Here is a 27,807-nt window from a genome sequence, read left to right as displayed (position 1 = left end):
AGGAAAGGAAAGACAAAGGGAAGGAGGAGGAAGAAAATAGATTTGGGGGGGGGGGGGGAGGGTAAAACAGACTAGAGCGAGAGAGTAGTCTGCAGGGAATGCCAGATGGGGACGTATAATCTAGCCGTGGAGATCAGTTTTGCTGAAATTTGTCTTGGGAATTGGATATGATAGAAGATAATTTTTCTGTAATCTATTTTTAAAGTACGAATTTTTTAAACAGAGGTTGTTTTCATGCCTTTTCTGTTGCCTGCGTAATGGTTAGAAAAATGTTTTCCAACCAGGTTGCCTCCAGCTGTTGCAAAACTACAACTCCCAGCATGCCCAGACAGCCGAAGGCTGTCTGGGCATGCTGGGAGTTGTAGTTTTGCAACAGCTGGAGGCACCCTGGTTGGGAAATACTGTGCTGGAAAGATACAGTTTTGGTGTGGCTCATTCAAATGAATAGGATGTGGTGGGAATACGGCAAAGGCCGTTTTTTTTTATATTTCCCTGCCGATCGGGTGACTGTATGCCTAGATGGTAGTGTGAATGTAGCTTAAACCCAAAAAATAATTTTTAAAGTCCTCCATGCACATTAGATGTCGGCCAAACCAGACAATTTAGTTGGGATCAGCTGGCCATCTAATGTGTATGGGGGCCCCTCCGAGTCTCCCGACAGACGATGTTGGGGGGAGGATTTGGCATGTTGGATTTTGACTGCCTGATCACTTTGTTCTTGTGGAGATAAGCCGAAGTCTGGCAGCAGCTTACCGTGCTTTTTTTCAATTCAGAACACATCAACACTACCTTCGGCTGTCCGCGCTTACGGGTTTGAAGTTTCGCTACAGCTGGAGGCACCCTGGTTGGGAAACACTGAGCTAGAGTCTAGTAGACTTAAAGGAGATCTCTGGCTTTAGCTGATCGTGAGGTGTCCGTCCGTTGGGGCCCCTAAGATCACCTGGCATGCGCTTCATTCATTTGTACGGGAGCACCGAAAAAAACGCAAGTACAGCACTTGGGAGTTAAAGGAAAACTGTCACTAAACTCCCCCCGCGCTAACCAGAGGTACTGGCTGGTAGTGCTGGGGACGCTGATCAATATGCTGCCTACCATGCCCGGATCCGCCACGCTGTTCGCCCGTTATCTTCATTATTCCTGAAATGCAAATGATCTTCTAACTGGCACGGGCGGGGTTACAAGACCCATCTGGCACTGTGACGTCAGCGCCGCTCGTCCGCAGCACCGTCCAGCTTATGAATATTCATGCCCTCCCTCCGCCCCCTCTCCTCCCCGCACAGTACAGGACTCATCTGCGCATGTGCCACTTCCTGTGTACACCGGGCGTTGCTGCCACTTCCTGTGTACACCGGCCTTGCTGCCACTTCCTGTGTACAACGGGCGTTGCTGCCACTTCCTGTGTACACCGGTTGTTGCTGCGGACGAGCGGTGCTGACGTCACAGTGCCAGATGGAGCCTTGTAACCCCGCCTGTGCCAGTTAGAAGATCATTTGCATATCAGGAATAATGAAGATAACAGGCGAACGGCTGGACGGATCCAGGCATGGTAGGCAGCATATTGATCAGCGTCCCCCACACTACCTGCCAGTACCTCTGGTTAGCGCGGGGGGAGTTTAGTGACAGTTTTCCTTTAACTCCCAAGTGCTGTACTTGCGTTTTTTTTCGGTGCTCCCGTACAAATGAATGAAGCGCATGCCAGGTGATCTTAGGGGCCCCAACGGACGGACACCTCACAACACCTCCTGTGGATAGGGGACAAGTTCATTTTTGCCGGAGTACTCCTTTAATTTTTATACTCCCAATTCACTTAAATGGGGCACCCTTTAATACCACATTCCCCCAGTAGTGGCCACTACAGGGAAAATGAGCAGCTGCATGTTGGTGATGTCAAAAGCAATGATCAAGTAATTGCTGGGTCAGCTTCTTGCTGAGAAGAGTTGGTTCAGATAGGAACATCCCTTTAAGCCGGTGGTGTGTATTTTTCCCTATTAATTCTCTCTCCCCCCCCCCATAGGGATCCACATAGAAAAATACTTGTCTCGTAATCTGTAAAAGATTTATTGGCTATGTTATCTTTACTCTCAGTATAAATCGCTATTCTTTTGAGCCTGTTTATGGCTATCACACCCACTGCTCACTCTTTTTTAATAGACGGCTATTAACAGCTGGATTTTGGCAAAGGCTTTATAGAAAGGCAGTCAACACTTAGGAGCGGCTGTGCGAGCACTTACAAGAGTGAATGAACTTTACTCGAGTTTCTATGGCCGTGTTCACATCAAGATTATATGATCGTCTGCAATCGTATCCGTTTGCGGACAGATGTAGACCAAGCACTGACGCATTCACTCCTATGACACACACAGATCAGATACGAGTCAGCTAGTGGCTACGTTCGGATCGTTTTCTGAGCCCCTCGTCATCGATATCGGCCGGACACTGCACTGTGTAAACAGGACATGTGCAGCAGACAATAATGCAGTTTAAAGGAGCACTCCATATTTTTTGCCCATACTCCCCGATCGCCGTCACTAGTCCTGCAGTGCCTTCTGTTTTATCCCAGCACAGCTGCATTCATGTGTTTCATTACTGCAACTGTGTCATGTGATCACAAATCTGACTCACATAAAAATACAGTGCTTAAAAGGATATTCCGGGATTTGTGGTTCTCTAAAAGTGAGACAGGGGCAGCAAAGTGAGTCTAGTTACTAATATACTTAGCTTACCTGTGTTTGGTGGTTGGTATTAAATTTCATTTTCTACATCCTACAAAATGAGTGTTGTCTTGTACCTTTCCCAGCTTGTTGTGCGGTTCGAGACAATACATCACAAGTCAGGTGCTGAAAGGGGCTTGGCTGCTTCATCTGTTGTGTATGAAGCCAGCCCCCTGATGAAGTTACTGGCAAACGCATGCGTGCATTCATCGTCACAAAAAGATCCACAGCTTGTGTGTCAGGTGATGTTGGGCAAGTCATGTGATTGAAGTCATGTGATTGAAGGGAGCGAGGCAGTACTGCAATGGGTGGGGCAACTGATGTGTGGAAGGGAAATAAGTCACCTCCCACCATGAAACAAAGGATCCTGGGGATTCAGGTCTGAGGAAGGCCAAAGAAACATGAAGTATCCAGTTACCAAAAACAAGCCAGCAGCATGATAGGGGACACAGGACATGGCCATTTACCACCAACACAAGCAAAGATCCTTTGCAAGCATGTCCATTACTGTATGAAGATCACCTATTCCCCTCAGGGACTAAGTCCCTAAGACTTGGGATTCCCCTATAAAACTCCAATATATTACTCCAATATTAAAATAGCAAAACCACAGTGTTGAAAATAATACAAAATAGTATATTTAAAAGTACAACATTACTGTATGATAGTTATTTACTAAAGTCACTTTAGGTTGGATAATCCCTTTAATGCATCAGAGGAAGTGGTCAGTCCTGGGTCAGCTGACTTTTTGTACTACAAGGATTACATCATCATCACCTATCAGATAACTCTTAGACCCCTCCCCATTCAGCTCTATCTATAAACTGCTGCTGCTAGCTTTATGGGATCAGGATGTATAGTAGTTATACACCTCTTGTCAGGCTGTGTTCACACATAGCATTTTTTGCTATGTTTTTTTTTTAGATTTTTTTGTGATTTTCCAAAATTTGTGGCAAAAATTTAGCTTTTTTACTGCAATTGTGCAAATCATGTTATAAAGATGTAATTTTCACAGCGATTTTGGAAACTCGCATTAAAACTTTCAAAATGCTGTCAAAATGTGTGAAAACTATAGTAAAAATTCAACATATGAACACAGCCTAAAGACTTCAACGCTTCATAAAACAACTCAGTTGGGATTATAGATCAAATGACTTGCCTCATAGTGTTGCTCCCGAATATTCGCAATTCGAATATTATTTGCGAATATCGCATATTCGCGAATTCGCGAATTTCGCGAATATAGCGCTATATATTCGTAATTACGAATATTCGTGTTTTTTTTTTTTTTTTTCTTCACAGTACACATCACAGTGATCACCCCTCTCTGCTTCCAGCTTGTGTGGTGTAAAGAAGGCTCTAATACTACTGTGTGAGACTGGCGTGCGAAAATTCACATATGCGAAAATGAACATGTGCGACAATTCGCATATGCGAAAAGTAGCATGTGCGAATTTTCGCACATGCGAATTTGTGCGCATGCTAATTTTGTGTATGCTAATATTCACATGTGTTAATTTTAGCATGTGCGTATGTTCGCATATGCGAAAAATAAAACGAGAATATAACGAATATGCGAATATTCGCGAATATATGACGAATATTCGTCCATATATTCGCGAATATTCGCGAATTCGAATATGGCCTATGCCGCTCAACACTATTGCCTCACAGCAATAATTCTCTAAAAATACACTTAAAATGAAACAAAAACGCATCAACACCGCACATGTTGTAAACTAACCTCAACCCACTTATGAGTCTGAATACAGTCCAGAAGTCACAGTAGTCAGCACTCTAACCCCTTACATACAGAGTTGACTAGAAAAGGAGCAATCTCCAGCATTCGTGCACTAGGGATGGACTTTTTGATCACTTTTTATTTAATTTTTCATTATATAAAAAGTGATTAAAAGTACACTATTTTGGACTTTGGAATTTTTTTGCACGTACACATCACAGTGATCATCCCTCTCTGCTTCCAGCTTGTGTGGTGTAAAGAAGGCTCTAATACTACTGTGTGAGACTGGTGTGCAAATTTTTGCACATGCAAATTTTCGCATATGCGAATTTACGTTTGTGGCAATGTTCGTATACGCTAATGTTCGCATACGCGAATTTTCACTTTTGCTAATGTTCGCATATGCTAATTTTCGCATATAAGAATTTTCACTTATGTAATGTCAATGTTTGCATATGCGATTTTTTTGCTTCCGTCGGTTTTCGTATACACGAATTTTCGTTTATATTAATGTTCGCATATGCTCATTTTTAAGTTTTTTAGTGCATGCATATTTTCGCATTTGCAAATTGTCGCATATGCGAATTCCGTTTGTGCTAATGTTCGCATGCACTAATTTTCGCATAAGTTAATTTTTTCATACGCAAATTTTTACTTATACCAATGTTCGTATATGCTAAATTTCGCATATAAGAATTTTATTACTTATGTTATAAATGTTCGTATATGCGTTTTTTTTACTTATCTTGGTTATCGCATACACAAATTTTCGCTTACATGCGCAAATTGTTCGCATATGCCATATGGGGCTATAACATTGCATATACTGATTGTTACGCCTAGCGCTCCGGGTCCCCGCTCCTCCCCGGAGCGCTTACGGCGTCTCTCTCTCCGCAGCGCCCCGGTCGGTCCCGCTGACCGGGAGCGCTGCACTGTCATGGCCGTCGGGGATGCGATTCGCACAGCGGGACGCGCCCGCTCGCGAATCGCATCCCAGGTCACTTACCCGTCCCGGTCCCCTGCTGTCATGTGCTGGCGCGCGCGGCTCCGCTCTCTAGGGCGCGCGTGCGCCAGCTCCCTGAGACTTAAAGGGCCAGTGCACCAATGATTGGTGCCTGGCCCAATTAGCTTAATTGGCTTCCACCTGCTCCCAGACTATATCTGTTCTCTGTCCCTGCACTCCCCTGCCGGATCTTGTTGCCTTAGAGCCTAGTGAAAGCGTTACTGTGTTTGTCCATACTGTGTATTTGACCTCCTGCTATTCCTTATTGACTACGATTATTGCTGCCTGCCCCGACCTTCTGCTACGTCCGACCTTGCTTTGTCTACTCCCTTGTACCGCGCCTATCTTCAGCAGTCAGAGAGGTTGAGCCGTTGCTAGTGGATACGACCTGGTCACTACCGCCGCAGCAAGACCATCCCGCTTTGCGGCGGGCTCTGGTGAACACCAGTAGTGACTTAGAACCGGTCCACTAGCACGGTCCACGCCAATCCCTCTCTGGCACAGAGGATCCACCTCCTGCCAGCCGGCATCGTGACACTGATCTTTTACATTGATCAATGGTTTCTCATAGGAAACCATTGATCGATGATTCTGCCACTTAACTGCTCATGCCTGGATCTCAGGCACTGAGCATTCATTCGGGGATCGGACATCAGGAGGCAGATAAGGGGGCTCTCCTGCTGTCCTACAGGTGTTCGGGATGCCTCGATTTCACCGCGGCAGTACCGTACAGCGCGCTAGCTGGGGGTAGGTTAGACGAGGCGATTAACTTTGAACGCCGCATCTAAAGGGTTAATAGCGCGGCACCGTGATCAGTGCCACACGTTGTTAGCCATGAATTCCGGCTGTTGTTAGAGGCTGGCCCCGACCCGCTATGTCGCGGGGCCATGCCGTGACCCCGCATTATAGAACGGGAGCGAACTCAGGGCGTAAAGGTATGTCCTTGGTCTTTAACAGGTTAAATAAAATAATGCAATAAAAATAAACATATGAGGTACCGCCGCGCGCATAAATGTCCAAACTATTAAAACATAAGGTTAATTATACCGTCCGGTCGATGGCGTACATGTAAAAAAATACCAAAGTCCAAAATTGCTAATTTTTGGTCTCTTCATATACCACAATTTTTTTTTTAATAAAAAGCGATCAAAAAATCCCATCAAAATAAAAATGATACTAATAAAAACTACAGATCACGGTGCAAAAATGGGCCCTCATATAGCCCAGTATGCGGAAAAGTAAAAAAGTTATAGGGGTCAGAAGATTACAATTTTAAACATACTAATTTTGGTGCATGTAGTTATAATTTTTTTTTAAGTAGTAAAATAAAATAAAACCTACATTAATTGGGTATCCTTGTAACCTTATGGACCTACAGAATAAAGATAAGGTGTCATTTTTACCGAAAAGTGCACTGCGTAGAAATGGAAGCCCAAAAATTTACCAAAATGAAGTTTTTTTTTAATTTCACCCCACAAATATCTATTTTTGGGGGTTTGCCGTAGATTTTGTTATTAAATGATTGATTTAATTACAAAGTGATATTGGTGGCACAAAACACAAGCCCTCATATGGGTATGTAGGTGCAAAATTTAAAGCGTCATGATTTTAAGAAGATGAGGAGGAAAAGGTGAGGAGGAACAAAAGTGCAAAAATGAAAATTGGCCTGGTCCTTAAATGGGCACTGTCAGATACAAAAACTTTTGATATATTGTAAAGCATGTATAACCAATAGGTTTTGCAATTGCTTTCATTAGAAAATTTTCAGTATTTCATACTGGAAAAGCCAGTCAAACAACTGCCCCCCCCTGCCTGCTTGGACACATACTAGTCCTGCTGTGTCCATGAGTCATCCCCTATGTCATGGACACACTTCCTTGATTGACAGCTGTGAGCGCAGGGATCACAGCTGGAGGAAACATCCTCCCACTGTCAGCTTGTGTCCCGCTACTGTCAGTGAGGACAAGCTGGGAGTTGTAGTTTTGCTAATGCTAGGGGGAGATGTGAGCAGACAGCATACAGAGGAAAGGGGCGGAGACCTGCACAGTGAGGCCACGCCCCTCCCTTTGAGAGGAATTCAGACTAGTGAGCTAAATTAAAAGTGTAATAAAAAAAAATAAAGGTGCTAGACACATAAAAATTAGATGCACAAGGTCAGGATTAGGTACTGAGTGATATATTTAAAAAAAATAAAATAAAAAAATAAAAAAAATAAAAAATTTTAGGATCAGACAGGTACGCTTTAAGGTCAAAATGGGCTTTGTCCTTAAGTGGTTAATGAATTTCTCTTTAGGAGAAAATTAGGAGTACAGTGCTGTGGAATATGTCAATGGTATAAAAATGAATAAGGGCATAAAATACATTATAGCTTTAACACACAAGTAAAGAAGTGGAGCTAATTTTAACATTTCCACTTTTTTGGAACTTTTTTTTTCACAGACCTAGATTTAGTAAATCATGTTAATTAGATTTTTCCATCGGGTGTCTTCCAGAATAAACTGGTCTTCTAACAGATTTTAAATTAGTGCTATTTTTTATTTAGCAAAATAATTTTTCTTTTTACCGTTCCTGAAGCACGTCATCAACTTCTTAGAGCAGTAAGTATTCCTTGTCTTCACTTTTAGTACAAATTGCAAAAATATCCAACACCATAACCACGGTGCTACATCATAGTGCTTCACATTAATGTACAGCTGTTTAAGGGTTACTTCATACTTGTCAACAGTCCCGATCTTCATGGGACAATCCCATAAACCAACCGCAAAAATTCCTAAAATATCCAACACCAAGTTCCAAAAATATCCAATACCAATATTCCCTCACAGTGCAACATTATAGATCAATGTAACTCCCCATAGATGAACAGCTATTTCATGGTTTCTCCATAATTGCCAATAGTCCCAATCTCCATGGAACCACCCCATAAACCAACCACAAAAATTCCAAAAATACCCAAAAAGTATACCCAAAAAGTTCTAAAAATATCCAATACCAACATCCCATGACCATTGTAGTTTAGACCATTGTATGTTGAGACCATAACTCTACGTAAACCTGGTAATTGGTCCTGAAGCCACCAAAATGTCATCCAAAAATAGGAAAAAGTGAGAATTAAATAAATATAAGTAGATAACTAATACAGATAAAGCAAACAAGGATAAGTTAGCCAGCACTACAGACACCAAACTACTATATGGACCTAGTGGGATGGTCCAAGTTATTTGGCCGCCAAATTGTGAGCTAAAAAAGTAATTGTGAACCTTACTTTTTAATTTTTTTCATTTTTTGCACTATAGCTGTATAGCAGTTCATGTTTTATCTGTATCATTGTGCTAGCAGTGTGCTGTTGTATTCTTCTGTTGCTGTAATACAGATAAAGCAAATCCTTACATATAAAAGTAATAAAGATCTGCTGGGAGCTGTAATCACTGTCTATGTAGAGGATAGGAGCTTTTTCAGGGTCCTGTACAGTACACAATGTCCTAAAAAAGTAACATGGAGCCGCCCTCACCTGGTGTCCAAAGGAGCAGCTAACCCTGGTACAGGTAAAGAGTACAGAACATGTAATACCTCCCTGTACTGTAGGGGGCACTACCAGACACCAGTCAGTGCATGCACTTCAGTAATACAGGTAAAGAGTACAGAAAATGTAATACCTCCCTATACTGTAGGGGGCGCTACCAGACACCAGTCAGTGCATACACTTCAGTAATACAGGTAAAGAGTAGTACAGAACATGTAATACCTCCCTGTACTGTAGGGGGCTCTACCAGCCAGTCAGTACATGCACTTCAGTAATACAGGTAAAGAGTACAGAAAATGTAATACCTTCCTGTACTGTAGGGGGTGCTACCAGACACCAGTCAGTGCATGCACATCAGTAATACAGGTAAAGAGTACAGAACATGTAATACCTCCCGGTACTGTAGGAGGCGCTACCAGACACCAGTCAGTGCATGCACTTCAGTAATACAGGGGTTTTTACCAGTGAAATGTCCATTCTGATTTTCCAGAATGGACACTTGACACGTTTCGGTAATCTGAGTTACAATGGTCCAGAAAAGACTCAAATATTGTAACCTGAGGCCATTGCCAGTTAAGGGACCTCTGTACAACATGCCCGATCCTTCCCTCCCCTGTCTTGGCCACCACATTTATGAAATCGTTAGCCGGTCCTGTTGAAATCGGTGGGTTCGGCTGAGACACGTCTAATGTATATAGGGGGGGGGGGGGGGGGGGGGCTTTAGGCTATATTCACACTTCTTTATGGTGCCATGATGTAGGTCACTATGTACCATACAGCGGCCTACATCATGCGTCCCAATGTAAACCACACGGGGGCCAACTGCAAAGGAGAGTGCAGCAGACTGTGCGGTAAAATATAAACGCCAAAAACCAGCCAATTAGCATCCAATGGTTCTATGTAGCCTCTTAGTATATTATGGTAAACGTGCACAGCGAGCATTATATATACATTTCTCTTCCACCTGCCTGGAGTACTTGTACATATTGGGGGAGATTTATAAAAACCTGTGCAAAGGAAAAGTTGCCCAGTTGCCCATAGCAACCAATCAGATCGCTTCTTTCATTTTGCAGAGGCCTTGTTAAAAATGAAAGAAGAAATCTGATTGGTTGCTATGGGCAACAGGGCAACTTTTCCTCTGCACAGGTTTTGATAAATCTCCCCCAATATGTGTTTTGCACAAAAATACAACAACAGCAGCCGGCTGCCCATACATGCTGGGGGTTGTAATTTTGCAGCAGCTGGGGGCACACCGGTTGGCAAACACTGCTTTACGTTGGGCTCAGACTAATCCGTTCTTCTTTAATCTTATCTTAGTTCCTCAAGGAGAATTATTGCAACAAAAAGGACATTTCTCTCCTCTCAGAATACCTGGAGGATTTCAGGGCAATAAACATTATCTATAGTTCAATAACACCCGGGCGGGTGAGTCACGACATACAATGGGCGGACTGGTCAAGCTGGACCAACCACTCCGGGCATAGTAAAGTTATACCAGGGAGGGGTCGGGGTTCAAATAGTTTAAATAGCCACAATGGGCTCACCTGAGTATCCACTCACCTGAGTATCCTCTCTTCCTCACTCACCTTCTCTCCTCATCTTACTCTGAAAACATGAGCTTCACCGGGAAGTACCAGGTAGAAAGCCAAGAGAACTATGAAGCCTTCATGCAAACCATTGGTAAGAGCTGGTGCTGGATAGATACAGTATACAGGTCAAAGATCTACATGGGGATGATCAATCATGCAGCAGCTTAGGTGCATGTTATAATGTTCTGCAGCAGCTGAGGTGTATTATGATATTCTCAGCAGCCGAGGCGTATGTCGTGATGTTCTGCAGCAGCTGAGGTGTGTTATCATATTGTTCAGCAGGAGAGGTGTGTTATCATATCGTTCCGCAGTAGCTGAGGTGTGTATTATAATGCCCTGCAGTAGCTGAGGTGTGTATTATAATGCCCTGCAGTAGCTGAGGTGTGTATTATAATGCCCTGCAGTAGCTGAGGTGTGTATTATAATGCCCTGCAGTAGCTGAGGTGTGTATTATAATGACCTGTAGTAGCCGAGGTGTGTATTATAATACCCTGCAGTAGCTGAGGTGTGTATTATAATGCCCTGCAGTAGCTGAGGTGTGTATTCTAATGCCCTGCAGTAGCTGAGGTGTGTATTATAATGCCCTGCAGTAGCCGAGGTGTGTATTCTAATGCCCTGCAGCAGGAGAGGTGTGTATTATAATGACCTGTAGTAGCCGAGGTGTGTATTATAATGCCCTGCAGTAGCCGAGGTGTGTATTATAATGCCCTGCAGTAGCTGAGGTGTGTATTATAATGCCCTGCAGTAGCTGAGGTGTGTATTATAATGCCCTGCAGTAGCCGAGGTGTGTATTCTAATGCCCTGCAGTAGCCGAGGTGTGTATTATAATGCCCTGCAGTAGCCGAGGTGTGTATTCTAATGCCCTGCAGTAGCCGAGGTGTGTATTATAATGCCCTGCAGTAGCCGAGGTGTGTATTATAATGCCCTGCAGTAGCCGAGGTGTGTATTATAATGCCCTGCAGTAGCCGAGGTGTGTATTATAATGCCCTGCAGTAGCCGAGGTGTGTATTATAATGCCCTGCAGTAGCTGAGGTGTGTATTATAATGCCCTGCAGCAGGAGAGGTGTGTATTATAATGCCCTGTAGTAGGAGAGGTGTGCATTATGATATTCTGCAGGAGCTGAAGTGTATATTATAATGCCCTGTAGTGTTGAGCGGCATAGGCCATATTCGAATTCGCGAATATTCGCGAATATATGGACGAATATTCGTCATATTCGCGAATATTCGCATATTCTTAATATTCTCGTTTTATTTTCGCATATGCGAATATTCGCGTGTGCGAAAATTAACATATGCGAAAATTCGCGCACCAGTCTCACACAGTAGTATTAGAGCCTTCTTACACCACATAAGCTGGAAGTAGAGAGGGATGATCACTGTGATGTGTACTGTAAAAAAAAAAAAAAAAAAAAAAAAAAAAACGAATATTCGTAATTACGAATATATATCGCTATATTCGCGAATATTCGCGAATTCGCGAATATGCGATATTCGCGAATAAAATTCGAATTGCGAATATTCGCGAGCAACACTAATGCCCTGCAGTAGCTGAAGTGTATATTATAATACTCTACAGTAGCTGAAGTGTATATTATAATACTCTACAGTAGCTGAAGTGTATATTATAATACTCTACAGTAGCTGAGGTGTGTATTATAATGCCCTGCAGTAGCCGAGGTGTGTATTATAATGCCCTGCAGTAGCTGAGGTGTGTATTATAATGCCCTGCAGTAGCCGAGGTGTGTATTATAATGCCCTGCAGCAGGAGAGGTGTGTATTATAATGCCCTGTAGTAGGAGAGGTGTGCATTATGATGTTCTGCAGGAGCTGAAGTGTATATTATAATGCCCTGCAGTAGCTGAAGTGTATATTATAATACTCTACAGTAGCTGAAGTGTATATTATAATACTCTACAGTAGCTGAGGTGTGTATTATAATGCCCTGCAGTAGCCGAGGTGTGTATTATAATTAGTGTTGCTCGCGAATATTCGCAATTCGAATATTATTCGCGAATATCGCATATTCGCGAATTTGTGAATTTCGCGAATATAGCGCTATCTATTCGTAATTACGAATATTCGTTTTTTTTTTTTTTTTCTTCACAGCACACATCACAGTGATCACCCCTCTCTGCTTCCAGCTTGTGTGGTGTAAAGAAGGCTCTAATACTACTGTGTGAGACTGGCGGACGAAAATTCGCATATACGAAAATTAGCATATGCAAATTTTCGTATATGCGAATTTTCTCGTGTGCTAATTTTGTATATGCTAATTTTCGCATATGCGCAAGTAAAACGAGAATATTACGAATATGCGAATATTCGCGAATATATGACGAATATTCGTCCATATATTCGCGAATTCGAATATGGCCTATGCCGCTCAATGCTAATTATAATGCCCTGCAGCAGGAGAGGTGTGTATTATAATGTTCTGCAGGAGCTGAAGTGTATATTATAATACTCTACAGTAGCTGAGGTGTGTATTAGTGTTGCTCGCGAATATTCGCAATTCGCATTTATTCGCGAATATCACACATTCGCGAATTCGCGAATATTCGCGAATTCGCGAATATTCGCAAATATAGCGCTATATATTCGTAATTACGAATATTCGTTTTTTTTTTTTTGTTTTTTTTTTTTTACAGTACACATCACAGTGATCATCCCTCTCTGCTTCCAGCTTGTGTGGTGTAAAGAAGGCTCTAATACTACTGTGTGAGACTGGTGCGCGAATGTTCGCATATACGAAAATTTGCATATGCTAATTTTTGCATGTGCGAAATTTTCGCTTATGATAATTTTTGTATATGCAAACGTTCGCATATGTTTATTTTCGCTCACGCGAATATTCGCATATGCGAAAATAAAACGAGAATATTACGAATATGCGAATATGACGAATATTCGTCCATATATTCGCGAATTCGAATATGGCCTATGCCGCTCAACACTAGTGTGTATTATAACGTTCGGCAGCAGCTGAGGTGTGTACTATGAAGGAACTAGATGAAGAGGATAGATGAGCATTATAATTTCATGCACGTCATGATGTTCTGCAGCACCTGAGATTTGTAAAATGAAATTCTGTATTAACTAAGGTGTGTATAATAATGTTCTGCAGAAGCTGAGGTGTGTATTATAATGTTCTGCAGCAGCTGAAGTGTGTGTGCTATGTTCTTCAGCAGTGGAGGTTTGTATTATGATGTTCTGCAGCAGCTGATGTGTGTATTATGATGTTCTGCAGTGGCTGAGATGAGTAATACGATGTTCTGCAGTAGCTGAGGTGTGCATTATAATGCTCTGCAGCAGCTAAGGTGTGTATAATGATGTTCTGCAGCAGCTAAGGTGTGTTATGATGTTCTGCAGTGGCTGAGATTAGTAATATGATGTTCTGCAGTAGCTAAGGTGTGTACTGTCAAGGGACTTGTGATGTTCTCATAAGTTTTAGTTGGGGGTGGGTGAACATTCTAATTTCTGCACCAGCTGTGGTGCATGTTATGATGTTCTGAAGCCGCTGAGGAGTGTATTATGATGTTCTAGAGCAGCCAAGGTGTGTTATGATGTTCTGCATCAGCTCAGGTGTGTATTATGCATTTTTTTTCCTTCACAGGCATTCCAGCTGAAACCATCCAAAAAGGAAAAGACTTCAAATTCACTACCGAAGTAGTCCAAAATGGAAATGACTTCACGTGGTCCCAAATCTACCCCGGCCATACCATGACCAATACATTCACTATAGGAAAAGAGTCTGAGATGGAGACCATGAGTGGCAAGAAATTCAAGGTAAGCAGGAAGCAACCTGTGACTCTTATCTGTTGCAGAACTACAAGTCCCATAATGCCCTGACATCTGCAGCCTGTCACGGGATGATGGGAGTAATGTTTGGGAAACACCGCAGTAGAACTTATTCTTTATGTATATGATGCATAGCCAAATATAATTCCTAACTTCTAAGTCAGCATATAATATAATAACGCACATATCAATTTTAGTTAAAGGGGTATTCCAGGAAAAAAACTTTTCATATATATATATATATATATATATATATATATATATATATATATATATATTCAACTGGCTCCAGAAAGTTTAACAGATTTGTAAATTACTTCTATTAAAAAAATATTAATCCTCCCAGTGGTTATCAGCTGCTGAAGTTGAGTTGTTCTTTTCTGTCTGATCACAGTGCTCTCTGCTGACACCTCTGCTTGTCTCAGGAACTGTCCAGAGTAGGAGCAAATCCCCATAGCAAACCTCTAATGCTTCAGACAGTTCCTGAGACAAGCAGAGATGTCAGCAGAGAGCACTGTGGTCAGACAGAAAAGAACAACTCAACTTCAGTGACTGATAACTACTGGAAGGATTAAGATTTTTTAATAGAAGTCATTTACAAATCTGTTTAACTTTCTGGAGCCAGTTGATATTAAAGGGGTATTCCAAGAAAAAACTTTTATAAATAAATAAATATATATATATATATATATATATATATTTATTTATTTATAAAAGTTTTTTCTTGGAATACCCCTTTAATATCAACTGGCTCCAGAAAGTTAAACAGATTTGTAAATTACTTCTATTAAAAAATCTTAATCCTTTCAATAATTATCAGCTGCTGAAGTTGAGTTGTTGTTTTTTGTCTGGCAACAGTGCTCTCTGCTGACATCTCTGCTTGTCTCCGGAACTGCACAGAGTAGAATAGGTTTGCTATGGGGATTTGCTTCTACTCTGGACAGTTCCCGAGACACGTGTTATCAGAGAGCACTTAGATAGAAAAGAACAACTCAACCTCATCAGCTCATAAGTACTGAAAGGATTAAGATTTTTTAATAGAAATCATTTACAAATCTGTTTAACTTTTTGGAGCCAGTTGATATATATATATAAAAAAAAGTTTTTTCCTGGAAAACCCCTTTAAAAAAAAAAGTTTTTGCCTGGAATACCCCTTTAAATGTTCAAGTAAGTTTCTTGCAGAATGTAATACCACTCATAGCCTGTAGATGTCACATTATACTGCTTTTTCTGCAATATCTAATTTACAGTCCCATAAAGCAAATGCTATTGCCCATAGTAGCTCAACAATAACTTTTAATAACACAGATGAACCATTATTTTTAGGGTGCAAAAATAAGAACCCGTTATAATTGCATGCAATTCCTTCTATACCCTATGGGTGGCGTTATATTTATTGCCCACTTCATAACATTGTCACGAATAGCCGCACCAAAAAAGGCTACCGAACCTTCACATGTTTCGAAACAGCAATGACTAATCCTGAAATGATCTTATGCACAGGCGACCGTCCAGCTCGAAGGAGGGAAGATAGTTGTTGACTTTGGCAAATACAAGCATTCATCCGAGATTGTTGGAGGGAACCTGGTGGAGGTGAGTGTGTCCAATATATCAATATAAATAAATAAATACGTTACATATCTACATCAATAGGCAGGAACAAAAGGCCCAGCAGTCGGCCCCAACACGATCAGACACTTATTCCCTATCCTGTGGATGGGATAGAAGTTGTTTTTCACCGGACTACCCCTTTAGGGTGCGTTCCCACCTGGCGTATATGCAGCATATTTCACGCTGCGCAAAATTTACGGCGGCAGCCCTATGTGTGCAGTGAGTTTTGGAGGCGGAGCCATGTACAGGCGTGACTGTGACCCGCGGCTCCGCCTCCAAAACTCACTGCACACATAGGGCTGCCGCCAGAAAGCCCTGTGTGTATGGTGAGCAAGGAATACGCAGCGTATTTCCCGCTGATGCCGTAATTTTGCGCAGCATGAAATACGCTGCGTATACGCCAAGTGGGAACGCACCCTTAAAGGGATTATCCTGAATTAGAAAAATAGAGCTGATTTCTTCCAAAAAACAGCGCCACCCCTGTTGTGTGTGGTTTTAAAGGGGTACTTCACCCCTAGACCCTTTTTCCCCATCTCCAAAGAATAGGGGATAAGATGTCTGATCACAGGGGTCCCGGCACTGGGACCCCCCGTGATCTCTGCTGCGGCACCCCAGTCATTGAAATACCCTCCGTGCCAGATGACTAGCCATGCAGTGCAGGAGGCTCGTGATGTCGCAGACACACCCCCTCGTGACGTCACACACTCCCTCTCAATGCAAGTCTATGGGAGGGGGCATGATGGCCGCCCCCCTCCCATAGACTTGCATTGAGGAGGCATGGCGTGGCGTCACGAGCCTCCGACGCTGCTGCCGGCGCTCTAAACGAATGCTGGGTGCTGCAGGGAGATCGCGGGGTCCCCAGGGGTGGAGTACCACTTTAAAACTCCACTCCATTCACTTCAATAGCACTGAACTGCAATACTACACGCAAACTGAGGATAAGAGTGGCATCGTTTCTGTAAAAAAGCTATTCATGAGGTTACCCAGACTTAGAAAAACATAGCTGATGTCTTCCAAAAACAGCGCCAACCCTGTCCTCAGGGTGTGTGTGGCATTTCAACTTTACACCATTCATTTCTATACCACTAAACTGCAATACTACATTCAAACTGAGCATAAGAGTGGCACTGTTTCTTTAAAAAAGCAGCTAAAGGGGTTATCCAGAATTAGAAAAACATAGATGATTTTTTTTTCCAAAAAACAGCACCACCCCTGTCCTCAGGTTGTATGTGGTATTACAACTCCCCTCCATTCACTTTAATAGCGCTGCAATACCACATGCAAACTGAGGATAAGTGTGGTGCTGTTTTCGAAAGAAAGCAGCTTTTCTAATACTAGATAACTCATTATACTCCACGGAGTCACTGATCAAAGCCGTGCCGTAATATGCAGGAGCGACCTATGTATGATTTTTCATGACGTATATTGTGCTAGGGGGCGCCGCATACACATTTTGTCCATTAATACTAACACATGAGTAATATTCAATTCTTGAATCTTTCTCCCTTTTAGGTTTCGGAAGCTGGCGGTGTCTCTTTCAAGAGGATCAGTAAAAGAATCGCCTAAGACAAAATGATCGCTATGTGTGTAAAATATAAGAATATAATAAAGCTTTTTAACTAGTATTTGTGTTGTGCTTCCTTGTGTGTGTATATACTGTGTGTGTGTGTATATATGTATGTGTATGTGTGTGTATATACTGTATATATGTGTGCATATACTGTATGTATGTGTGTATATATATATATATTATTTACAGCTATCCCCAGGACCTTCCACCTCAATTACATTGCCATTGAATTACATTATCTCATGATATATTACTCCACATATCTTGCTATTCCCCTGTGGCAGTGTTTCCCAAACAGGGTGCCTCCAGCTGTTGCAAAACTACAACTCCCAGCATGCCCGGACAGCTGAAGGCTGGAGGTACTGAACCCCACCAGTTTCATATGCGCATTCACCGAACCCCTCTTAATTGGAATAGACAGTGTTCCCCCACATTAGGCAGGCAGTGTTCCCCCACATTAGGCAGGCAGTGTTCCCCCACATTAGGCAGGCAGTGTTCCCCCACATTAGGCAGGCAGTGTTCCCCCACATTAGGCAGGCAGTGTTCCCCCACATTAGGCAGGCAGTGTTCCCCCACATTAGGCAGGCAGTGTTCCCCCCACATTAGGCAGGCAGTGTTCCCCCACATTAGGCAGGCAGTGTTCCCCCACATTAGGCAGGCAGTGTTCCCCCACATTAGGCAGGCAGTGTTCCCCCACATTAGGCAGGCAGTGTTCCCCCACATTAGGCAGGCAGTGTTCCCCCACATTAGGCAGGCAGAGTTCCCCCACATTAGGCAGGCAGTGTTCCCCCACATTAGGCAGGCAGTGTTCCCCCACATTAGGCAGGCAGTGTTCCCCCACATTAGGCAGGCAGTGTTCCCCCCACATTATTTGTAGGCAGTGTTCCCCCACATTAGGCAGACAGAGTTCCCCCACATTATGTAGATAGAGTTCCCCCACATTAGGCAGGCAGTGTTCCCCCACATTAGGCAGGCAGTGTTCCCCCCACATTATTTGTAGGCAGTGTTCCCCCACAGACAAAGTTAACGTGGGGCCGCTGGGAGTTAATAGTGATGGGGGGAATTGCCCCATCGTTACAGGACGGGCCTACACCGCCTCTGCTTGGGGCCCCGGGCCAGCTCAGGGCCCCAAGCAATTGCTTGGTTTGCCAGTCCTGTTGCGACCTCCCCCCCGCCGAACCCCCGAGACTGACTCACCGAACCCCTGGGGTTCGATCGAACCCAGGTTAACAACCACTGTATTAGGGAGTACAAACTGGGCCACCCTAGGCAAAAGCTAGTTTTGCCTCCCCCTTGACTCCACTCTTTAGGGGTGACACACTGTAACAATCCTCCTCCTCATGCTGCTGGCTGAGCAAGTGGTTCGGATGCTGGTCGTCTAACTTTCTTGCAGCAGGCAGAGCGGCGCCCCCCATCAAGATGGCGCTCTAGGCGGCTGCCTATTTTGCCTATAGGCAGAGCCGGCCCTGAGTACACTGATAAAAGGAGACCAGATGACAGTCTAAAGCAGACAAGCACATAGAGTTTACATATATTAGACATAAGAATTTCATTTTTTGTTTTATGCTTTAAAAAAGCAACATTTCTAAATTACCCATAGGATGGGTGATCGATGTATGCTCGCTGGGGGGGGGGGGGGGTCCAACCACTGGGATCCCATGGTTATAGACTTGTGGTCATGCATGCACACTACTGCTCTACCCACTGTCTATGGGAAATGTACTATCTAAGTGACCACCGCACCGTATAAGCAGGGGACTTGGGACCCATGTTCTCATGATCAATGGGGGTCCTAGCTGTTAGACCCCCCCCCTCCCCAGCCATTACATAGATAACACTTGAGCCCTGCCAGTTCCCACAGGGTGTTTGTTCCATTCCCGCCCGCTTCGGGCCACGTCAGCTATTCATTTGTGTCAGTGTCTTAAAGACACAATATAAATGAATAATGGGAGAGTCGGTAAACAGTCTGCCAGTTGAGGCTGCACGGGACTTTGCGCCATTTGAAGGACCCACAGACATAGCCCCTGCCTGCGCGCTCCTGCCTGCAGTACCCTCATTCCCCCCTGTCCCCGCACGTTTTGGATTGGGTCTCGCGAGGATCCCAATCCCAATGCAGGGCTCTAGATATTACTTACACAATAGGTAAATGTATGATCATTGGGGGCCCTATTACTCCTATTTGAATAGAGGGGCATGATATCTACACCAGTGGTCCCCAGTCCTCTATTGGAATAGAACAGGGAAAAATTTAAATCCTGGACTGGTGGTGGGCCGTGAGGACTGGATTGGGGACCTCTGGTCTACCCAATACATGTATTCAAGGATCTACATCCCATAGTGGCAGACCATGGGGCTGCTATGGGGCCCTTTGAGAGAGGAGACGCTGTCATGGTTGGTCCCATTCGTTTTTCTATTGGTAAGAAACTGTGCAGGACTCCTCTCTACAGGGAACCGAATTATCAGCAAATTTATGGAGGGGGGTATTAACCAATGGGTCATAGAAAGCAAAGGGAAATAAACACCAGACCTTTCTGTCCTGGGGGGCAAAATCAGACGCCATAATAGGAGGCCCATTTCCATAGTAGAAGGCCCATTTCCATAATAGGAGGCCCATTTCCATAATAGGAGACACATTTCCATAATAGGAGTCCCATTTCCATAATAGGAGTCCCATTTCCATAATAGGAGACTCATTTCCATAATAGGGAGCCCATTTCCATAATAGAAGGCCCATTTCCATAAAAGAAGGCCCATTTCCATAATAGGAGGACCATTTCCATAATAGGGAGCCCATTTCCATAATAGGAGACCCATTTCCATAATAGGAGTCCCATTTCCATAATAGGAGACCCATTTCCATAATAGGAGGTCCATTTCCATAATAGAAGGCCCATTTCCATAATAGAAGGCCCATTTCCATAAAAGAAGGCCCATTTCCATAATAGGAGGCCCATTTCCATAATAGGAGGCCCATTTCCATAACAGGAGGTCCATTTCCATAACAGGAGTGCCATTTCCATAATAGGAGGACCATTTCCATAATATGGGGGCCATTTCCATAATAGGGGGGCCATTTCCATAATAGGGAGCCCATTTCCATAATAGGAGGCCCATTTCCATAATAGGGGGGCCATTTCCATAATAGGGGGCCCATTTCCATAATAGGAGGCCCATTTCCATAACAGGAGGACCATTTCCATAATAGGAGTCCAATTTCCATAATAGGCGGTCCATTTCCATAATAGGGGGCCCATATCCATAATAGGAGGGCCATTTCCATAATAGGGAGCCCATTTCCATAATAGGCGGTCCATTTCTATAATAGGAGGCCCATTTCCATATTTACTATTGGTTCCCCTTTCTTCCATGTGAGCCACTGCATGTATTACAGGGATAATAATGGGACAGCTTCTTTTATATTTCTTTTATAATATTCTATAGTTTTTTGAATCCTTTCTTTACAATCTTATCCTGTACGCTGCATTATACCCTGCTCCATTTTTACCTTGTAGGTGACCATTCACATTCACATGAACAACTTATCCCCTACTCCCAGGATAGGGGATAAGTATCTGATCACAGGGCCCCCCCCCCATAATCTCATGAACGGGACCTGGCCCATTTATTTCAATGGGAATGCTGGAGATGCCCGAGTTCATTTATTATTTTCGGTGTTGCCATAGAGAATGATTGGAGAGCATGCTCCTCTCCCTTCAGAAAGCTGGGTCCTGGGGACCGTGGAGACCGCCCGCGTTCAGACACTTGTTTGTTTTTTAACGGACCACCTCTTTAATGAACATATTAAACTTATGCTTGGTGTATTGCAAATATTTGTAGACAAGATGTGCATGGTGAACCATGAACCACAAAACTAAAAAAAGAGTTATACCCCCCCCCCCCCCCAACCGTGTAGTATTATAATATATCCTCCTACCAGGGCTGGGGTGTGTGGCCTCTGAGCATATCGCTATTTAAAGGGGTACTCCCAAGGAAAACTTTTTTTTTTTTTTTTTTTAATCAACTGGTGCCAGAAAGTTAAACAGATTTGTAAATTATTTCTATTAAAAAAAATCTTAATCCTTCCTGTACTTTTTAGGGGCTATATGATACAGAGGAAATGCTTTATTTTTTAGGTTTTTCTGATGTTACGACCACAGTGCTCTCTGCTGACCTCTGCTGTCGATTTTAGGAACTGTCCTGTGCACCATATGTTTGCTATGGGGATTTTCTCCTGCTCTGGACAGTTCCAAAAATGGACAGCAGAGGTCAGCAGAGAGCACTGTGGTCATGACATCAAAGAAATCTAAAAAGATAAGCATTTCCTCGGCAGCATACAGACTCTAAAAAGTACTGGAAGGATTAAGATTTTTAAATAGAAGTAATTTACAAATCTGTTTAACTTTCTGGCACCAGTTGATTTAAAAAAAAAAAAAAGTTTTCCACGGTAGAGATAATTTCACTAGTAGAGAAGGATTTTTCAGGTTGCTTAAAGGGGTACTCCACTGCTCAGCCTTTGGAACAAACTGTTCCTAACGCTGGAGCCGGCGCCGGGAGCTCGTGACGTCATAGCCCTGCCCCCTCATGACATCACGCCCCGCCCCCTCAATGCAAGTCTATGGGAGGGGGCGTGACGGCTGTCACGCCCCCTCCCATAGACCTGCATTGAGGGGGCAGGGCATGACATCATGAGGGGGCGGGGCTATGACGTCACAAGCTTCCAGCTCCAGCGTTAGGAACAGTTTGTTCCAAAGGCTGAGCAGTGGAGTACCCCTTTACATTTGCTGATTCAGCTGGAAATTTCAATTATTGTATGAATGCATTTTATAAGAAGCGCACAAAGAGATTGATCTAGACGCCTGGGCCAAATAAATACTTTCTGTACTTTCAAAGATACGTCTACATAGATGAGGCCTATGGTCAGGCCTGAGGAACTATAAATCCACATACCTGCCAAGAAGCCAAGATTGGCACATTTAAGCCATTACCCAGAGCCACCATGACACACACACACTTTTTGGTGAGCTTCATATAAAGCCCACTTCTTCGTGGTTCAGTTCCTGGGCTAGTCCTACCAAAATTGGGAATGTTGGCAAGTATGAATCCAAAATCTCATAGTCTGAAATTCTTAAAGGGGTACTCCGCACCTAGACATCTTATCCCCTATGCAAAGGATAAGGGGATAAGATGTCTGATCGTGGGGGTCCCGACGTTGGGGATCCCTGCGATCTCCCTGCTGCACCCGACTTTGGTTTAGAGCTTTGGGTGCAGTGTCGGAGGCTCGTGACGTCACAACCACGCCCACTCGTGACATCACAGTGCCACGCCCCCTCAATGCAAGTCTATGAGAGGGGGCATGGCCTTGACGTCACCCCAGTAGTAAGGAGATCACATGATGAGGAGGTTTGTTACAGTGTGTCACCCCAGTAGTAAGGAGATTACATGAGGAGGAGGTTTGTTACAGTGTGTCACCTCAGTAGTAAAGTGATTACATGAGGAGGAGGTTTGTTACAGCGTGTCACCCCAGTATTAAGGAGATTATATGAGGAGGAGGTTTGTTACAGTGTGTTACCCCAGTAGTAAGGAGATTACATAAGGAGGAGGTTTGTTACAGTGTGTCACCACCAGTAGTAAGGAGATTACATGAGGAGGAGGTTTGTTACAGTGTGCCACCCCAGTAGTAAGGAGATTACATGAGGAGGAGGTTTGTTACAGTGTGTCACCCCAGTAGTAAGGAGATTACATGAGGAGGGGGTTTGTTACAGTGTGTCACCCCAGTAGTAAGGTGATTACACGAGTAGGGGGTTTGTTACAGTGTGTCACCCCAGTAGTAAGGAGATGACATGAGGAGGAGGTTTGTTACAGTGTGTCACCTCAGTAGTAAGGAGATTACATGAGGAAGAGGTTTGTTACAGTGTGTCACCCCAGTAGTAAGGAGATTACATGAGGAGGAAATGTGTTACAGTGTGTAACCCCACTAGTAAGGTGATTACATGAGGAGGGGGTTTGTTACAGTGTGTCACCCCAGTAGGGAGGTGAATATATGAGAAGGGGGCTTGTTATAGTGTCACCCCAGTAGTAAGGAGATTACATGAGTAGGAGGTTTGTTACAGTGTGTCACCACAGTAGTAAGGAGATTACATAAGGAGGAGGTTTGTTACAGTGTGTCACCCCAGTAGTCAGGAGATTACATGAGGAGGAGGTGTGTTACAGTGTGTCACCCCAGTAGTAAGGAGATTACATGAGGAGGAGGTGTGTTACAGTGTGTCACCCCAGTAGTAAGGAGATTACGTGAGGCGGAGGTTTTTTACAGTGTGTCATCCCAGTAGTAAGGAGATTACCTGAGGAGGAGGTTTGTTACAGTGTGTCACCCCAGTAGTAAGGAGATTACATGATGAGGAGGCTTGTTACAGTGTCACCCCACTAGTAAGGAGATTACATGATGAGGAGGTTTGTTACAGTGTGTCACCCCAGTAATAAGGAGATTACATGAGGAGGAGGTTTGTTACAGTGTGTCATCCCAGTAGTATGGAGATTACATGAGGAGGGGGTTTGTTACAGTGTGTCACCCCAGTAGTAAGGAGATTTCATGAGGAGGAGGTTTGTTACAGTGTGTCACCCCAGTAGTATGGAGATTAAATGAGGAGGGGGTTTGTTACAGTGTGTCAACCCAGTAGTAAGGAGATTACATGAGGAGGAGGTTTGTTACAGTGTGTCACCCCAGTAGTAAGGAGATTACATGAGGAGGGGGATTGTTACAGTGTGTCACCCCAGTAGTAAGGTAATTACATGAGGAGGAGGTTTGTTACAGTGTGTCACCCCAGTAGTAAGGAGATTACGCGAGGAGGAGGTTTGTTACAGTGTGTCATCCCAGTAGTAAGGAGATTACCTGAGAAGGAGGTTTGTTACAGTGTGTCACCCCAGTAGTAAGGAGATTACATGATGAGGAGGCTTGTTACAGTGTGTCACCCCACTAGTAAGGAGATTACATGATGAGGAGGTTTGTTACAGTGTGTCACCCCAGTAGTAAGGAGATTACATGAGGAGGAGGTTTGTTACAGTGTGTCACCCCAGTAGTATGGAGATTTCATGATGAGGGGGTTTGTTACAGTGTGTCAACCCAGTAGTAAGGAGATTACATGAGGAGGAGGTTTGTTACAGTGTGTCACCCCAGTAGTAAGGAGATTACATGAGGAGGGGGTTTGTTACAGTGTGTCACCCCAGTAGTAAGGAGATTACATGAGGAGGGGGTTTGTTACAGTGTCCCCCCAGTGGTAAGATGTTCCTGATTAAGACCCTTTCTTCAGTTATAAATACCCTACAATTTGTTGCCATAAATACGAATACCACTATAATATATCAATAGTAAATATTTATTAATATTCACAAACTATCACAACAATCAGGACAAGAAGAGATATAAAACCCCAAAAACTAGTGGAGCCCCCACGGAAAAGGTGAACTTATGTAAGTATAATGACAGATGATGGAACCGGGATGGAACAAAAAAAAGTCCTGAGTTAGATCTAGTCCTACACTATATACAACGTCACATATATATATATATATATATATATATATATATATATACACATATATATATGTGCATAGAAGATAGATTCAAAGATAAAATACCAGCACTCACCAATATATATATATATATATATATATATATATATATATATATATATATAGATACCCATTAGCAATTCCGCCCCCATGTGCTAAGTCCCATTGCCAGTGAGTGGAGCGTTGGCTGGACATGCGTGTTGTGGCTCCATTTACCAGGAGGACAATTTTTCCCCATTCCCATAATCAGTGGGGGTCCCAGCAGTCAGACCCCAACACATAGCACTGTAAACATACAGAGTAAATGTGTCTATATTACTGAACTGTCTCTTAGTCATAGGAGTAACTTGAAGCCCCTAGGAACCCAGTGTAATATCTGTAACAGCCCCCAAATACCATGTGTCATTTATAATACAATGATCCCTCAACTTACAACGGCCTCAGGTTACAATATTTTCAGTCTTTTCTGGACCACTGTAACTTGAAACCAGACTCAACATACAATACTACAGACAGTCCAGATCCCCCAAACGTGTCAATGGCTGAAAGAACCGACCAATCAGAATGGACATTCACTGGTTAAACCCCTGTATTACTGAAGTGCATGCACTGACTGGTGTCTGGTATCGCCCCCTACAGTACAGGGAGGTATTACATGTTCTGTACTCTTTACCTGTATTACTGAAGTGCATGCACTGACTGGTGTCTGGTAGCGCCCCCTACAGTACAGGGAGGTATTACATGTTCTGTACTCTTTACCTGTATTACTGAAGTGCATGCACTGACTGGTGTCTGGTAGCGCCCCCTACAGTACAGGGAGGTATTACATGTTCTGTACTCTTTACCTGTATTACTGAAGTGTATGCACTGACTGGTGTCTGGTAGCGCCCCCTACAGTACAGTGAGGTATTACATGTTCTGTACTCTTTACCTGTCCCAGGGTTAGCTGCTCCTTTGGACACCAGGTGAGGGCGGCTCCATTACTTTTTTTAGGACACTGTGGCCCTGATTTACTAAAGTCCAACCGACTTTTTTTCTCGGTTTATGCACCTAAATTTTTGTCGCACCATCCGTGCGATTAATTCTGCACCGCACAACCTACACTTTTGAAAACACTCGGAGTGTTTTTTTATTACAAGAAATTGGGCGTGGTTAACCAAAAAATGGGCGTGTTCCCGATAAAAAGGCAGAAATTACTCGGAGTACTTCCAAAATCACTCCTGAAAAAGCGTGAGTTTGGCTCGCAGAATAACCGACAGCCAAGAGGATGTGTAAAAACTAGCAAAAGCGAGTGATTTTGGCAAAGGCACAGCTTAACATGGAGGGGAGTGCTTAAACTATGTTCTTTTCTTTTTTTTTTCCCATTGTTTTACAGTTCTACACAAGGATTTTTAGATTAGCATTTTAAACTTAACCCCTTAAGGAACAGGGGTTTTTCCGTTTTTGCAATTTTGTTTTTCCTCCTTACCTTTAAAAAATCATAACCCTTTCAATTTTGCACCTAAAAATCCATATGATGGCTTATTTTTTGCGCCACCAATTCTAATTTGTAATGACGTCAGTCATTTTACCCAAAAATCTACAACGAAACAGAAAAAAAAATCATTGTGAGACAAAATTGAAAAAACATTTTGTAACTTTTGGGGGCTTCCGTTTCTATGTAGTACATTTTTCGGTAATAATGACACCTTATCTTTATTCTGTAGGTCCATACGATTAAAATGATACCCTACTTATGTCGGTTTGATTTTGTGGGACTTCTGAAAAAAATCATAACTACATGCAGGAAAATTAATACGTTTAAAATTGTCATCTTCTGACCCCTATAACTTTTTTATTTTACCGCATATGGGGCGGTATGAGGGCTCATTTTTTGCGCCGTGATATGAAGTTTTTAGCGGTACCATTATTGCATTGATCGGACTTGTTGATCACTTTATATTCATTTTTTCATGTCATTAAAAGTGACCAAAAATACACTATTTTGGACTTTGGAATTTTTTTGTGCGTACGCCATTGACCGTGCGGTTTAATTAACAATATATTTTTATAATTTGGACATTTCCACACGTGGCGATACCACATATGTTTATTTTTATTTACACAGTTTTTTTTTTAAATGGGAAAAGGGGGGTGATTCAAACTTTTATTAGGGAAAGGGTTAAATGATCTTTATTCACTTTTTTTTTGCAGTGGTTTAGCTCCCATAGGGACCTATTACACTGCACACACTGATCTTTTACATTGATCACTGGTTTCTCATAGGAAACCAGTGATTGATGATTCTGCCGCTTGACTGCTCATGCCTGGATCTCAGGCACTGAGCAGTCATTCGGCGATCGGACACCAGGAGGCAAGGTAGGAGACCCTCCTCGTGTCTAACAGCTGTTCGGGACGCTGTGATTTCGCCGCGGCGATCCCGAACAGCTCCCTGAGCTAACCGGCATGGTTTCACTTTCACTTTAGACGCAGCGGTCAACTTTGAACGCCGCGTCTAAAGGGTTAATAGCGCGCGACGGTGCCGCGTGCTATTAGCCATTGGTCCCGGCCTCTAACAACTAGGACGGGGGGCCATGTCGTGGCCCCGCGTTATAGAAAGGGAAAGGACTCAGGACGTACCAGTAAATCCTTGGTCCTTAAGGGGTTAAAAATATGCCTTAATTGTTTGTATATATATATATATATATATATA

At 43.2% G+C, this 27,807-nt stretch overlaps 2 protein-coding genes across 3 annotated transcripts in view; both read left to right on the top strand.

The window, feature by feature from the left end:
* LOC130267470 (gastrotropin-like) overlaps nucleotides 1-27,807 on the top strand; it is a 101,584-nt gene that overhangs the window by 52,463 nt on the left and 21,314 nt on the right. The gene's annotated exons all lie outside the window — the stretch shown is intronic.
* On the top strand, nucleotides 1,352-17,602 carry LOC130267469 (gastrotropin-like). 2 transcript variants are annotated; one of them, XM_056517335.1, is made up of 4 exons: nucleotides 1,352-1,546; nucleotides 14,184-14,356; nucleotides 15,872-15,961; nucleotides 17,492-17,602. In XM_056517335.1, exons 1-4 carry the CDS (start codon nucleotides 1,507-1,509, stop codon nucleotides 17,543-17,545), a joined length of 357 nt encoding a protein of 118 aa, XP_056373310.1. In that variant the 5' UTR covers nucleotides 1,352-1,506; the 3' UTR covers nucleotides 17,546-17,602. The 2 variants fall into 2 exon arrangements, with proteins under 2 accessions (XP_056373310.1, XP_056373309.1); XM_056517334.1 differs by lacking the exon at nucleotides 1,352-1,546 and adding an exon at nucleotides 10,093-10,658.

This window comes from Hyla sarda, chromosome 4 (genome assembly GCF_029499605.1).
Source record: "Hyla sarda isolate aHylSar1 chromosome 4, aHylSar1.hap1, whole genome shotgun sequence".
In the NCBI taxonomy this organism is placed as follows: Eukaryota; Metazoa; Chordata; class Amphibia; order Anura; family Hylidae; genus Hyla; species Hyla sarda.
Note: the sequence above shows the minus strand (reverse complement) of the source record. Positions and strands in the feature narration are given on the sequence as shown.